Below are 13,714 nucleotides of genomic sequence, written 5' to 3'. Positions count from 1 at the left end.
TGAGAGAAGTTCTACAAATTAAACATAACGAATGTCACTGGGGAGCAGAGGCATTGGTAAAATTGCTAAAGCAGAGTTTAATTTCGGTACGGATGTTAACAATGGCAAAATCAGTAATGTCAAAGTGTGATATCTGCTTGAAAAACAACCCAGTGGCTAGACGACAGGCACAGCTAGGAAGAATTCGGATAGGAATAGAGCCTGGAGACTATTGGCAGGTAGATTTTGTAGAACTGCCAAGAACTCAAGGATACAAATACCTGTTAGTGGGGGTTGACACATTCTCTGGGTGGCCAGAAGCCCTTCCCTGTCGCACCAACCAAGCAAAGGAAACAGTAAAGTGGTTACTACAGGAGATTATTCCCAGGTTCGGGGTACCCCTAGGGTATCATGAGATAGGGGGCCCCATTTCATAGCTACAGTAGTAAGAGAGGTAAGTAGATTGCTGGGGATAACTTGGGACCTCCACACACCGTGGAGACCCCAGTCAAGTGGACAGGTAGAGAGGATGAATCAGACACTAGAGAGGCAAATCAGTAAAATATGCCAAGAAGCCAAATTGCAGTGGCCCCAGGCTTTGCCAATAGCACTGTTGAGGATTGGGATAAAGCCTAGGAGTGGGATGTCAGTCAGCCCTTAGGAGATATTGCATGGGAAACCATATGAATCTCCTGAGCCTAACCCTAATGTGCACGTCACAGGAAAGCAGGAAGTGTATAATTATGTTCTGTCTCTCGGGAAAACTTTAGCTCGGCTCCGGAGCATCCTCGTGCGGAATAGACCGCTGACTCTCGAGAACCCAGTTCATAACATACATCCAGGAGACGAGGTGTACATCAAGAACTGGAACGAAGAACCGCTGAAAGAAAAGTGGAGTGGGCCCCACCAGGTACTGCTGACCACCTTTACAGCAGCCAAAGTAGACAGCGTGGACCCCTGGAGTCACTACACCCGAGTGAAGAAAATCCATCCTGGATCACGGACTGTGTAAACTCTGGAACCAACAAGGTTGCAGATGTGTTTAATCACTTTGAGAATGCTATCAGTAATTGTGCCAATGGTATGGTCATTAATGTCTTTGGGATGTGGAATGCAAAAAGATCAACCAACCACTCTTCATTCTAGAATGAAGAGAGAGGTACAAGCAGAAACAAAGGTGATAAAAGGTTTCTAATGCAGTTTGGGCTGAGAATGTAATGATTGGATTAATCACTTTGCCAAAATGCAAAACACCTGTAGAATAACTTCCTGTCTGCCAATACCAAAGGCAGCAGGAGACTCAGTAAATTGGGGAATCATAACAGCAAAACTACCTGAAATACAAAAAAACAAAACAATTGCATGCAAACAGGTACCCGAATCGAGGCAAGTAGTCAAGGAAACTTGGGAGAAAATAGGAACATGGATGAGACCCATGGGCCAGAAAGACTGTATTCTAAGTGATGGCACACTAGGAACCCCTATGGGAGAATCAGCAGGCATCACACAATGGCAATGCTATTTGCCACACTATAAAAAGATTACAGAAAATGTTACAGAAACCACTCTGGTATGGAAGTGTGAGGCCAAGGATCAGAAAGATCAGACAGAGCCTTGGGACAGTGCGTGGTCTGTGAGTATCCTTCAAAGATTCCAATGTATGGCAAACACCCCTTGGTGCATTAAGTGGGAAGGCTCCGAGAATGAAACAGATCCAGCAGTAACAAACACTGCCACCAGTAGCAGAACGAGGGCAGACCAAGTAAGTTGGTGGGCATGTAATAAAACTTATGACTGCACTTCTGATGATGCAGAGATAAAGCAGATGCCACCCCTGGCAATAGCCCTACAAACTGGCTGTGCTTGCAGAGGGATCAAACATAAACAAGGCAGAGTGAATTATAAAGCAGTTGTAGGATGTACCAGGAGTACAGTCCGAGGTCCAGGACAATTTGTATGGGCAGCAAGCGATGGCACCTGGACAACACATCTGCCTGTAGATGGGAAAGTAAAGGAAATTACTTTAGGCCTCCCAACCTCATGTCCAATTTGGAAAAAGTCCCCATTTAACAGAAAACATGAACTTGTGCAGATAAGAGCAAGACGAGAAGTTCTAGACAATGAAAATCCAGATGACACTTGGCAAGAACCCTCTGGTGGAGTGAAATTTGGGTGGGCCCGAGAGTCTTTGCTTGGTCGTACAGCAAACTATCAGAGTAGGGAGATGCTGTACAAACTTACAGGTCAGGTAGATAGACTGGCAAGAGTCACCCGGTAAGGATTTAAAGAATTAAACATACAATTACAAGCCAGCACAAAAATGACTTTACAAAATCGATTAGCCTTAGATTTGTTACTCCTGAAAGAGCATGGAGTATGTGGATTTTTAAAGGGATGGGTTGGTCATTGCTGCCTTCACATCCCAAATGTAACTGCAGATGTAGAATATGACATCAATCAGTTGAAACAAAGAGAGCATGAAGCACAAGAAGAGCAAAAGGATTTGGCTACGACCTGGCTAGGCAAAATCTTTAAAGGGTTAGGGTGGAATGTGAGTTCATGGATTAAATCTATCATTGAGAGGGTGATAATCTTACTAATTGTATTCTTAGCAATTTGGTTAGTTCACAGCATCTTAAAGGGAGAGATACAGAAGAAAACGTCCTGGAACCAGAAGATAATAAAGGCACTGACACGAGATCCACGCCCACCATCTTCTGGTTCTCCAGTGCGTGACAGCATCCACGACAACGTTTACATCAACCATGGACTTGAAGAACGTCAAGAATAAATTGAGAAATAAGGGACTGTATCAAGTGAAAACATTTACACCTATAGTGAAGTGAAAATGCTTTCAAAGGGGGGAGAATGATAGTGGGGCCCTGGAAAAATGTCAAAAATAGACTCTGAAAATGTTAGGCTTTGTGCTTGCCAGATCATGTGAAATCGCACCTGCGTAAGCAGAACATGATAAATGATATAATTGTTAGATGTGATGATTGTTTAGTAATTAAATATAATTACTGTATAATCATAAGAAGAATCATGAGGAACTATGTTAGAAGTTTGAGGGGGGCCACGAGGAGCCCATGCTTGGCTGAAATCTATGTATACAATAGAACAATTGAAGTTTAATCATTAACATGAAAGTTATATAAGGATAGAATATAAAAACATGTTCATCCCAAACCCATGTTGGAGTCAGATTTGGGTTGGTACCCCTGACACCCAGAGCTCTTCAATAAAAGCACCTGCATATAATCATTCTGGTGATTATGTGTTTCTGAACACTAATATACCCAGTAAACTGTTAAACCCTTCCCAGCTGCTGTGCATGAGGCTCTATGAATATGCACCAGGCTGATGTAAGGGGAAAGGTATTTCAGGGGATCCCTGAAGGTAACAGGGTGCTCCTGGCTGAGTGCCAAGATGCACCCAGTTTACATCTTCCAAGAACTGTTTAGCATGGCTCTGCCCTGGATCTGCCTTTTTAGAGCATGCAGATTCCTTGGCTGTGGTTTTGGCTCCTTCTCTTTATCACCTCCAGGTTTTGGGCCTTGGTGCACTCTGCCTTCAGACAGGGAGTGCTGATAGTTGGCAGATCTGTACAGGTGTCCTCACCCCGTGTGCATTGGATGTTATCCCATCCAAGCAGGCAGTTTAACACAAGCAGCTATTTCACTGAGCTTAATTAACAACAGAAATAAAAACTATAGAACAAAGTTACTTTAAAAAACAGTCCCAGCCCATATTTGATCCCAGTCTGTGTGGTCCTGATCCATATGGTCCCAGTCCCTGGGATCCCAGTCCATACAGTCCCAGTCCATATTTGATCCCACTTCAGGCTATCCTGGTCTGGAGGGTTCTGATCCACAGGATCCCCATCCATGTGATCCCAGTCCAGGTGATCCCAGCCCGTATTTGATCCCAGTCCGTATTTGATCCCAGCCCATATTTGATCCCAGTCCGTATTTGATCCCAGCCCATATTTGATCCCAGTCTGTGGGGTCCTGCACACACTCCCAGGGTCTGGAATTCCAGTTCCCAGCCAGGAAAAAATGTTCCTGCCCTTGAACTTCCTTCCTATCCCCTCAACAAATTGCAATAAAATTATAAACAAAGAAATAATAATTGAAATTAAATAAATTATAATAAAAATAAAATATAAAAATCTCAACTCTTCTTTACAATGATTCAACTCCAACAATGATTCAACTCAAACCAACAATAACTATTACTATAATATTACCAATGCATATAAATAAACAAATTATATATCAAGAAATACCTTTTGAAAATTTTAACTCGATGACTAATGTACTTTAGATAAAAATATCTAAAGAAACTACCATGCAATCTAACACATCTTAGTTAAACAATTCATATTACAAATATACTAAACACAAAACCAAACACCAGTACAATTTCTCAGACATTTCAACCAAACAATTAAACTTTAATAACATCCTTAAGTACTCTTGAAAAATTAGAATTATTTTTAAAACATTAATTGTGTGCAGGTGGTTTTATTTTGATATTGGTTTTTGGATTGTTTGGGTTAGATGATTTAAAAAATGGGATTTTTATAGGAATTGAATCAGCTGAGAAGGTGGCACTCTGCAAACAGAACTGACTGAAAATGAACGGGACAGAAATCAGTAACTCTGAAAGTTTTATTTGCTATCAAATACATCCCACACACCCAGCCCCACACAATCCCCATCCCACTGCTCCAAATTGAGATCCCACTTCTCCCAATCTCCTTCCAACTCCATCTCAACTTGACAGTTATGGAATGGAGTGAGTTTGGCATGGGATTGAGTTTTTTGAGGAAGGAACAAGCAATCTGAGGTGGAATTGAGCCCTTTGGGGTTAAAATTCAGTTATTTTCAGTGGAATTTGAGTGGTTTTGAGGTGACTGTTCCATCCCAATGGACTTTTGGAGGACAGAGAGATGGAGAAGAGAAAAAAATTCAGGCCAAACCAAAGGAGAAGCAGCCAGGTGTGTTCCCAACATGGATCACAGGGAATGTGAGTGACCAGGGCTGTGCCCAAAGTGCCTCCTCCAGTGGGGGATGGAGCTGCAGCAGCGCACGAAGCTCTTCCCGCACTCGGGGCACTCGCAGGGCTTCCCTTACCGGTGCCTCCGTTGGTGTCGGGTCAAGTGAGAGCTGCAGGAGAAGCTCTTCCCACACTGGGGACACTCATAGGGCCTCTCCCCTGTGTGGATGCGCCGGTGCCTGACGAGGTGGCAGTTGCGCTGGAATCCCTTCCCACAGTCGGGGCATTGGAAGGGCCTCTCCTCTGTGTGACTCCGATAGTGCCGGAGGAGACTGGAGCTGGTCTGAAACCTCTTCCTGCATTTATCACACTCGTAGGGCCTCTCCCCTGTGTGGATGCGCCGATGGGTGACGAGGGTGGAGTTACGCTGGAATCCCTTCCCACAGTCGGGGCATTGGAAGGGCCTCTCCTCTGTGTGAATCCAATAGTGCTGGAGGAGACTGGAGCTGGTCTGAAACCTCTTCCCACACTTGGAGCACTCATAGGGTCTCTCCCCAGTGTGGGTCCTCTGGTGGCTGATCAGGCTGGAGCTGCAGCTGAAGCTCTTCCCACACTCCCCACACTCGTAGGGCCTCTCCCCAGTGTGGGTCCTCTGGTGGCTGATCAGGTGGGAGCTCTGGCTGAAGCTCTTCCCACACTCCCCACACTCGTAGGGCCGTTCCCCAGTGTGGGTCCTCTGGTGCCTGATCAGCTCGGAGTTCCACCTGAAGCTCTTCCCACACTCCATGCATGTGTGGGGCTTCTCCCCATCATGGAGCTGCTCATGGAGCACCAGCTCTGAGCTCTGGCTCCATCTCCGGCCGCCTTCCCGGCCCAGGCTGGCTCTTTCCCCCTCACATCCCCGCCATCTGCGTTTGCAGCCCCTCCTCCTGTGGCATCTCCGGGCCTTTTCCTCCCCGTTGGCTTCCTGCGCCGTGGAGCCGCTCAAAACGGCCTCTGCCACCAGGTTCTGCCGCGGGCATTTGTCCTCCCTGCTCTCCATGCTCAGCTCCTGCTCTGGGCGAGGAAGGACAAGGACAGCATGGGATTTGCCTCCGTGCCACAGGCAAGGGCAACGAGATCCCCCCAGGGCTGTGCTGCAGCTGGGGGCCGTGCTGGGCTGGGAGATGGAGCAGCACAGAGGGGAAAGGGGCACTGACTTCCTCCTCACCTGCCTCAGTGTCCCAGAGCATCTTCCTCTTCCTCACAGCCTCACAGGGGTTGGCAATGTGAAATCCTGGTTTGGAGAAAACAAGGGATGAGCACCTGGAGTTTGAAGTTCCCCCCACCCAAGTCCATCTCTACAAGTCACCGGCCATCTGGGCTCCAGAAAACCCTCCCAAACACCAAGATTCAGCCATGAAAAAGCCTTCCAGGAGTTCCCCATCGCTGATCCCTCCCCTCTGGTGTTCGGGGGTTCCCCCCTGTCCCAGCTGCTGGGGTCAAACTTGGATTGGGGGTCCCCCTTCTCCTGGGTGCCCGCCCTGCCCAGGCTGCTGGCAGTGACAGCAATGCCAAAAGCTCCCCCCTCTTGGCTCTCCCCATTTCGGGATGCCGGGGCTGTTTGGGCTCCCGGGCTCCCTTCTCCCCTCATTCTCTGCTCTGGGCTGCAGCGGCTCCAAGGAGTCCCCCCTGCCCCTCTCCAGGCTCTTGAGGCTCCCGCCAATGGCGGCGCTCCCCCCTCTCTGGCCTCCCCACTTTGGCCTCCTGGGGCACACAGGGCTCTGCTCCTCCAGGCTGCCTCTGCCGGCAGCCGCCACCGCCACCCCCCGATGTCCCCCCGAGGGGCCTTTTCCACTCAGCCTTGGACTTCTACATTCTCCAAACATCCCCCCAAAAACCCAACCCAGGGACCCCCCGGGATATCCGGGCCGGGCTCCCCCTCCCCGCTCACCGGAGCCATGGGGGGGGCGATGATCCCACAGGTGGGGGCTGCGAATTCAGGCAGGGCTGGAACGCATGGTTCCCTCAGCTCAGCCGTGATCCGCCTTTGTCCCTCCTCTTCCTCCCATCGTCCTCTTCCATCCCCCCTCTGTTATCCCCACCGGCTTCTCAACTTCCATCCCTCCCCTTCCATCCCTTCTCCTCCTCCTCCTCCCTAACCCCACCTCCTTCTCCTCCTTCCATCGCTGCTCGCTCTCCGCCTTCATCCCTCCCCTTCCATCCCTCCTCCCTTTCCTCCTCCTCCCCCCTTAACCCGCCTCCTCCCCCCCCTCCATCCCCGCCCTTCCCTCCCTCCTCCTCCTCCCCCAGCAGCAGCCACACCCTCGGTGCCCCGTTCCCGCAGCCCTCGCACCCCGCGGCAGGAGCGGCCATGGAGCCAGGCCAGGTCGGCATGGGCAGCGCGGGGCTCTCGGCTGCTCCCAGCCGCTGCGGGCGGGGGGAACCCGGCCCGGGCCAAAGGAGAGGCAAACTGGGCAAACTGGGGGCTGCACATCCAAACTGGGCCTTGCTGGGGACCCTGCCTGGCCACTGCCAGCCCTTGGGGCTCCTCTCGGCACATCCGCCAGGGGGGAACGCACACAGGCCTGGGGGATCCCAGCAGTGGCAGCACTGCCAGGGACTGGGCTGCACTGGGATCGTACTGGGAGCGACTGGGGCTGTACTGGCTTTGTACTGACATCAGACTGGGATCATACTGGGATTATACTGCCATACCAGGGCAGATTGTGATCACACTGATGGACACTGGGATCATACTGGGATCATACTGGGAGTGAGTAGGAGCCTTCGGGGGGCAATTGACACCATGTTATGGGCAATTGGGATATACTGGGAGTGACTGGGATTATGCTGAGGGTGACTGGGAACAGCTGTGAACAACTGGGATCACGCCAGGAGCAACTGGGAGTGACTGGCTGCATGTTGGGGGTGATTGGAAACTGCTGGGCTTATACTGGGATGAACTGGGATCATGCTGGAGCTGACTGGGATCATTCTGGCAGTGAGTGCCACTACACTGAGGCTGACAGGGAGTGCTTGGGAGCAAATGGGATCATACTGGAAGGAACTGGAAAGATGCTGGAGGGAACTGGGCTACACTGGGACATACTGGGAGTGACTGGAACAAAAGTGAGGGGAAAGAGAGCAAGTGGAACCATGTGGAGCACAACTGGTTCATACTGGCAGGGACTGGGAGCACACTGGGCTCCTCTCTGGATCATACTGGGAAGGACTGGACTAATACTGGGAGGATCTGAGAGGGACTGGGAGCACACCCTGCACATCATCCCCCATACTGGGCCTAACTGGGAGCACGCTGGCAGCACGCTGGCAGCAAATGGCATCATACTGGGACTGACTGGGCTGATGTAGGGAGCAACTGGAACCATGCTGGAGGCAGCTGGGACCATACTGGGAGAGACTGGAAGCAACTGGGATTATACTGGGACCCCACTGGGAGGGCTGGCATGTGACTGGGATCAAACTGGAGCTTACTGGGATCATATTGGGGTTGAAAGGGAGCGACTGGGATCACACTTTGGGCTACTGGGAGCAGCTGAGGGAAACTGGGATGATGCTGTAAGCAAACTGGAGGAACTGGGAAGCACTGGATGCATGCTGGGGGCAACTGGGATATACTGGGCATGACTGGGGGATCATACTGGGGGGACTGGAACCACACTGGGAACAACTGGCACCATGCTGGGGGCAACTGGGAGTGAGTGGGACCATGCTGGGAGGGACTGGGATCATCTGGGGAGGGACTGGGACTAGAGCAGGGGCAACTGGGTCCAACTGGGACCATCCTGGGAGTGTCTGTAACCATAGGGGAGTGATGGAAGCACACTGGGAACAGCTGGGCCCATGCTGGGAGCAACTGGGATCCCACTGGGGGCACTGGCATCAGACTGGGAGTGACTGGGAGCAACTGGGATTGGACTGCAAGGGACTGGGATCATACTGGGAGTGGCTACACTCATACTGGGATTATACTGGGTGTGAATGGAACCTGACTGGGGCTTACTGGGAGCTACTGGGCCCATGTTGGGAGGAAAATGTGACCCACTGGGAGCAACTGGGATCGGCTGGAAGGTTCTGGAACCATGCTGAGAGGACTGAGACTACAACTGGGGCAACTGGGATCATCCTGGGAGCAACTGGGGCCACCCTTTGAGCAACAGATGGAAACTGGGATGATGCTAGAGGAAACTGGGAGGAACTGGGAAAGACTGGGATCATTCTGAGGTAACTGAAACATACTGGGAGTGTCTGTAACCATCCTGGGGGCACTGGAACCACACTGGGAACAGCTGGGACCATGCTGGGAGCAACTGGGACGATGCTGGGGGAAACTGAATCTGCCCTGGAGGCAACTGGGCACGACTGGGACCCTGCTGGGAGGGACTGGGACTATTCTTGGGGCAACTGGGATCATCATGGGAGGAACTGGGAACAGCTGGAATTATGCTGGGAGCAACTGGGATCACACTGGGATCCCAGTGAGAGCAGCTGAGTCCATGCTGGGTTACACTGGGATCTCATTGAGAGCAACTGGAATCACACTGGGATTGACTGGGAGTGGCTGGTTTTGTGGATTTTGGGGGGTTTGGATTTTGGGGGATTTTCTTGGCATTTTGAGGGGGAGTTTTTCTGGGGCTGTTTGGGGGTTTATTGCAATTTCTTTGGCTTTTTTTGAATTTTGGGGATTTTACTGGGATGTTGTTGGGATTTTTTGGGATTCTCAGAAATTCCTGGGGTTTTATTGGGATTTTTAGGAGATTTTGGGGCATTTTATTGGAATTGTGGTGGCATTCAGGGGGATTAATTGGGGATTTGGGGTTTTGGTGGGATTTGGGGTTTTTTGGGTGTTGCCATGATTTCTTTGGGTCTTGGGGGAGATTTTGTGGGACTTTTGATGGTTTTGGGGACATCTTTGATGGATTTACGGAGTTTAATCAGGATTTTGGGGGTTTTTGGCATTCCAAAGGATTTTGTGGGCTTTTATTGGGATTCTAGAGTGTTCTAATGGGAGTTTGAGAGATTTAATTGGGATTTAGTGGGTTTTATTGGGACTTTTGGGGCTTTTAAGGAGATTTTGGTGCCTCTCAGCCCTTCCCCACACCCAGGGAATGCCCCAAAACCCCCCTAAAATTCCACTAAAACCCCACAAATCCCCAAAAATTACAAGAAAACCCTGAAAAAACCCAGAGAATCTCCAAACATCCCAGTGGAACTCAACAAAATTTTTAAAAAGTCACAGAATTTCCAATAAAACTCCCCCCAAAAAACCCCCACAACCCCAACAAAACACCAAAAATCCAAAATCCCCCAAATCAACAAAACCCCCCAAAATCACATTACCATCCCAAAACCAAATAATTCTTCCCAAAAACCCCAATACTTCCCCCCAAACTCCCAACAAAATCCCCCAAAGCCCAAAAAAGCCACCCCCAAATCCCCAAAACCCCTCTCAGAACCCCAAAGTCCCCACAAACCCCCCCAGACTCAGTGGGGCCGTCCTGGATCAGGGGGCACTGGCCGGTGGAACAGGAGCCACTTCAGGGGGCCCTGGGAGCTTTTTGGGGAGGGGGCACCATGGGAGACCCCCCAAAAACGGGGGTGGGGAACCCCTGCAGTGCCCCCTCCCCCCGAAACCCCCAGACCCCGGTTCAGGGTGGGCCTGGGACCCCCCGGGACCCCCAAATCTCCCCCGGGACCCCTCCAGGAACGCCCAACCCCGCAGAGCTCCCCCAGTGTTGGCCCAGAACCTCTCTGGACCCCCAAACCCTCCCCAGGACCCCAAAAACCTCCCCAGGACCCTCAACCCCCCCAGTTCTCCCCAAAATTCACCCCAGACCCACCTGAGACGCCCCCAAATCCATCAGACTGCCCCAAATCCCCCTCAGACGCCTCAATCCCCCCAAACCTCATGAAATCGCCTCAGACTCCTCGAAATTCCCCAGACCCACCTCAGAACGGCCCAGATCCTCTCGCAATCCCCCAAAATCCCCTCAGACTCTCCCAATTCCTCTCAGTTCCCCCTAAACCCACCTGAGAACGCTCCAGACGCTCTCAAGCTCCCCCCAAATCTCCCTAAAGCCCCCTCAGACCCACCAAAGCCCCCTCAGACCCCCTCATTCCCCCCAAACCCACCGCACACCCTCGTGTTTCCTGTCGATGCCCCTAAAAATCCCCAATTTCCCCTCAGACCCGCCCCAAACCCCCCCAGTTTGCCCCCGGCCCCACCTCAGCTCCGCTCTCCCTCAGAATCTCGCGCCTCCACCGCGTGTGCGGGCTCCCAGCAATGGCGGCGCGCCCCGCCCCGAACCAACCAATCAGAGCGCTGCACATCCCTGAACTAACCAATCACGGCGTGGATCCCCTCAGCAAGGCCCGCCTCCCCCTCACCGTCCCAGCCAATCAGAGGCGACTGGAAGCGGCGCCCCCTTCCCCGCCGCCGCCGGGACCCCCCGGGCTCGGGACAGGAGCGGGAGGGGCCTGAGAGGGGATCGGGGGGGGGCGGGGGAGGGTCCGGGGGGGTCTGGGGGGGCTTTGGGGAGGGGTCCGGGGGTTTGGGGGGGTCTGGGGAGGGGTCCTGGGGCACTGTGGGGGGACCTGGGGGGTGCAGATGGGTCCTAAGAGGGGTCTCGAGGAGGGGTCGCGAGACATGAGACACTCATGCCACAGTGTAAGCTGTAAGCTGTAAGCGAAAGGAATTTTAAGAGCTGTTTTGGTTATTTCAGAGAAAGTTTAAAAGGGAGAAGCTGCTGTGTGATGTTATGATCGATTTTTGGTGCCAGAGTCCAAGGAGTTTAGGGCTGGAAATCCCAGCCCCACTGGATCCAAATGAGGAAATCACCTGGCCCTGTCCTACCAAGGTGTCATGTTGGTGAAATTAAAAGGCAAAACACGGTCCATAAGACAGAAAGGAAAGTGGTACTGCCTCAAGAAAACCTCTTAAGCAAGTCTGGCTGCACTTTTTATTCAAGAGAAAAGCAAAGTTCAGGAGAAAATAAAAAGTGTTTTGCATGGCTGATCAAAGACATCTGGAAGATTTAGAAGAAAGCCCAGCAAGCTGCTGCAATTGATAAAAAAAGATTAGTGCAGAGCAATTTTCTTGGAGATAGCCAGGAAAGAGCAGAATAGCAGAGAGCAGAGAAAGGGATCCACCCTGAGGTGTCTTGTCCATATCCATGACTGACTCCAACAAATCCAAGAATATCCTGAGCTGGAAGGGACTCACAGGGATCATGAGTCTGACTCATGGCCCTGCGCAGGACATCCCACCACAGGTCTGAGAGCCTTGTCCAAACATTCCTTGAATTCACAGGGGCTGGGACCATTCCCTGGGGAGTCTGTTCCAGTGTCCAGCACCCTCTGGTCCAAATCTGATGAAAACTGCACCAGGACAGAGTCCAAACCCAAAGACTAAGTCAGGAGACCCCTTGGTCTGAATGCACCAAATGTCCCAGCCACAGACCCATGGTTCAGAATGGGCAGTCATCAATGCAAGATTAACTAATTGTGGGAGTCAGGAGTAAGTTGAAGTGATATAAATTGAGGTTTTTGGCCTCACAGAAAGGTGCAATGGCCACAAGCTTTCAACGGAGGACTCACAGGAAGAAATGTTAGATTTCCTGAAAGGCCAGTTGAGGTTTTGGAGGATGGAGCCCACCAAGACCTCCAGAAGTAGGAGAGGGGCTGAAAGGATGAAGTCAGCAGGGACAGAAATGGGAGAAAAGCCACACTTGCCAAGGAAATTCCAGAAGCAGTGATGGCAACAGCAGCACTGGCTCCAGCTTCCTCAGCTTCTTCTTTAAGGTGGGAAAGGAGGAAAAGGGGGGGAAGATGTTCTTAGAAGGGAAGGCTTGGCACTGATGGGGCTGTGGACTCCTCGCCTGAAACTCCCTGAAACTGTGACACTGGCTCAAACCACGGCATTTTTTAAAAGCTAATTTTCTTGAGAGCAAAATTTTGAGTCTTGAAAGTGATCTCAGGCTTCACACCTTATCTGAGAAAAGTTTTTAAACAAACACTGAAATTCTCAGTGACATAATAGAGATACAAGGGTAGGCATTGAGAACTCCTTGATTCCCCTGGATCCTAATGCATCTTAGGATCAGCTTAATAAAGGAGGAATGGATTTAGGTGCTGTCTCAAGTCCAACATTCATTAATATTTGTGGGTGTGGATGTTGTGGCTGCCCCATCCCTGGAAATGTTCCATGCCAGGCTGGATGGGCTTGGAGCAATCTGGGATGCTGGAAGGTGTCCTGTGGCAGGGGGTGGGACTGGATGAGCTTTAAGATCCTTTCCAGCCTGAACCATTTGGGGATTCTGTGATTCCATGAACACGTCCACACCCAGCCTTACTCCAAACGTGTCAAGCAGGGACGGGGGGTTGGCAGTCCCCAGACAACAGTGGGCAGGAGGAGAAGAAGCTGGCACGGATTAACTGAGCTGCTCTCCACAGAAAGAGCAGCAAGGGGGATTCTCAGCCAGGACCAGCCCCAGAGGGACCCGGGCTCCTCCCTGGATGTGAGGGGGAATGCAAACAAGAGGCGTCACACATTCCTCTGTGCATCCCTCACCTGCAGCTGGCCTGAGGAGGTGGCCAGCTCACGGCCAAAGGGAAGGGTGTGTTTGTGCAGCATCCCGGCTTCCATGTGGGCCAAAGCAGAGCCAAACTCCCATTTGATTAATGAGCCCTTGGATCCAGCTCCCTGCCTCCCTCCGCGTGCAAGGAGCACGAT

The 13,714-nt window shown here is 51.4% G+C and overlaps 2 protein-coding genes across 5 annotated transcripts in view; one reads left to right on the top strand and one right to left on the bottom strand.

Annotated features, from left to right (window-relative positions):
* The window catches only part of LOC139605219 (zinc finger protein 3-like), a 310,784-nt gene that overhangs the window by 190,764 nt on the left and 106,306 nt on the right, over positions 1 to 13,714 (top strand). The window lies entirely within an intron of this gene.
* Positions 4,635 to 11,442, bottom strand: LOC139605205 (zinc finger protein 154-like). 3 transcript variants are annotated; one of them, XM_071456547.1, is made up of 2 exons: positions 11,209 to 11,442; positions 4,635 to 6,031 (listed from the first exon to the last, which is right to left on the bottom strand). In XM_071456547.1, exons 1-2 carry the CDS (start codon positions 11,311 to 11,313, stop codon positions 5,114 to 5,116), a joined length of 1,023 nt encoding a protein of 340 aa, XP_071312648.1. In that variant the 5' UTR covers positions 11,314 to 11,442; the 3' UTR covers positions 4,635 to 5,113. The 3 variants fall into 3 exon arrangements, 1 of the variants encoding a protein (XP_071312648.1); XR_011684288.1 differs by lacking the exon at positions 4,635 to 6,031 and adding an exon at positions 6,045 to 6,256 and having other exon boundaries at positions 11,209 to 11,280; XR_011684287.1 differs by lacking the exons at positions 4,635 to 6,031; positions 11,209 to 11,442 and adding exons at positions 6,045 to 6,256; positions 6,914 to 7,245.

The sequence above is a fragment of the Agelaius tricolor genome, unplaced genomic scaffold (genome assembly GCF_023055355.1).
Source record: "Agelaius tricolor isolate 1412-34295 unplaced genomic scaffold, bAgeTri1.0.p SCAF_61, whole genome shotgun sequence".
Lineage (NCBI taxonomy): Eukaryota > Metazoa > Chordata > Aves > Passeriformes > Icteridae > Agelaius > Agelaius tricolor.
The sequence above is the reverse complement of the archived record's forward strand: the minus strand, read 5'-3'. Positions and strand labels throughout refer to the sequence as shown.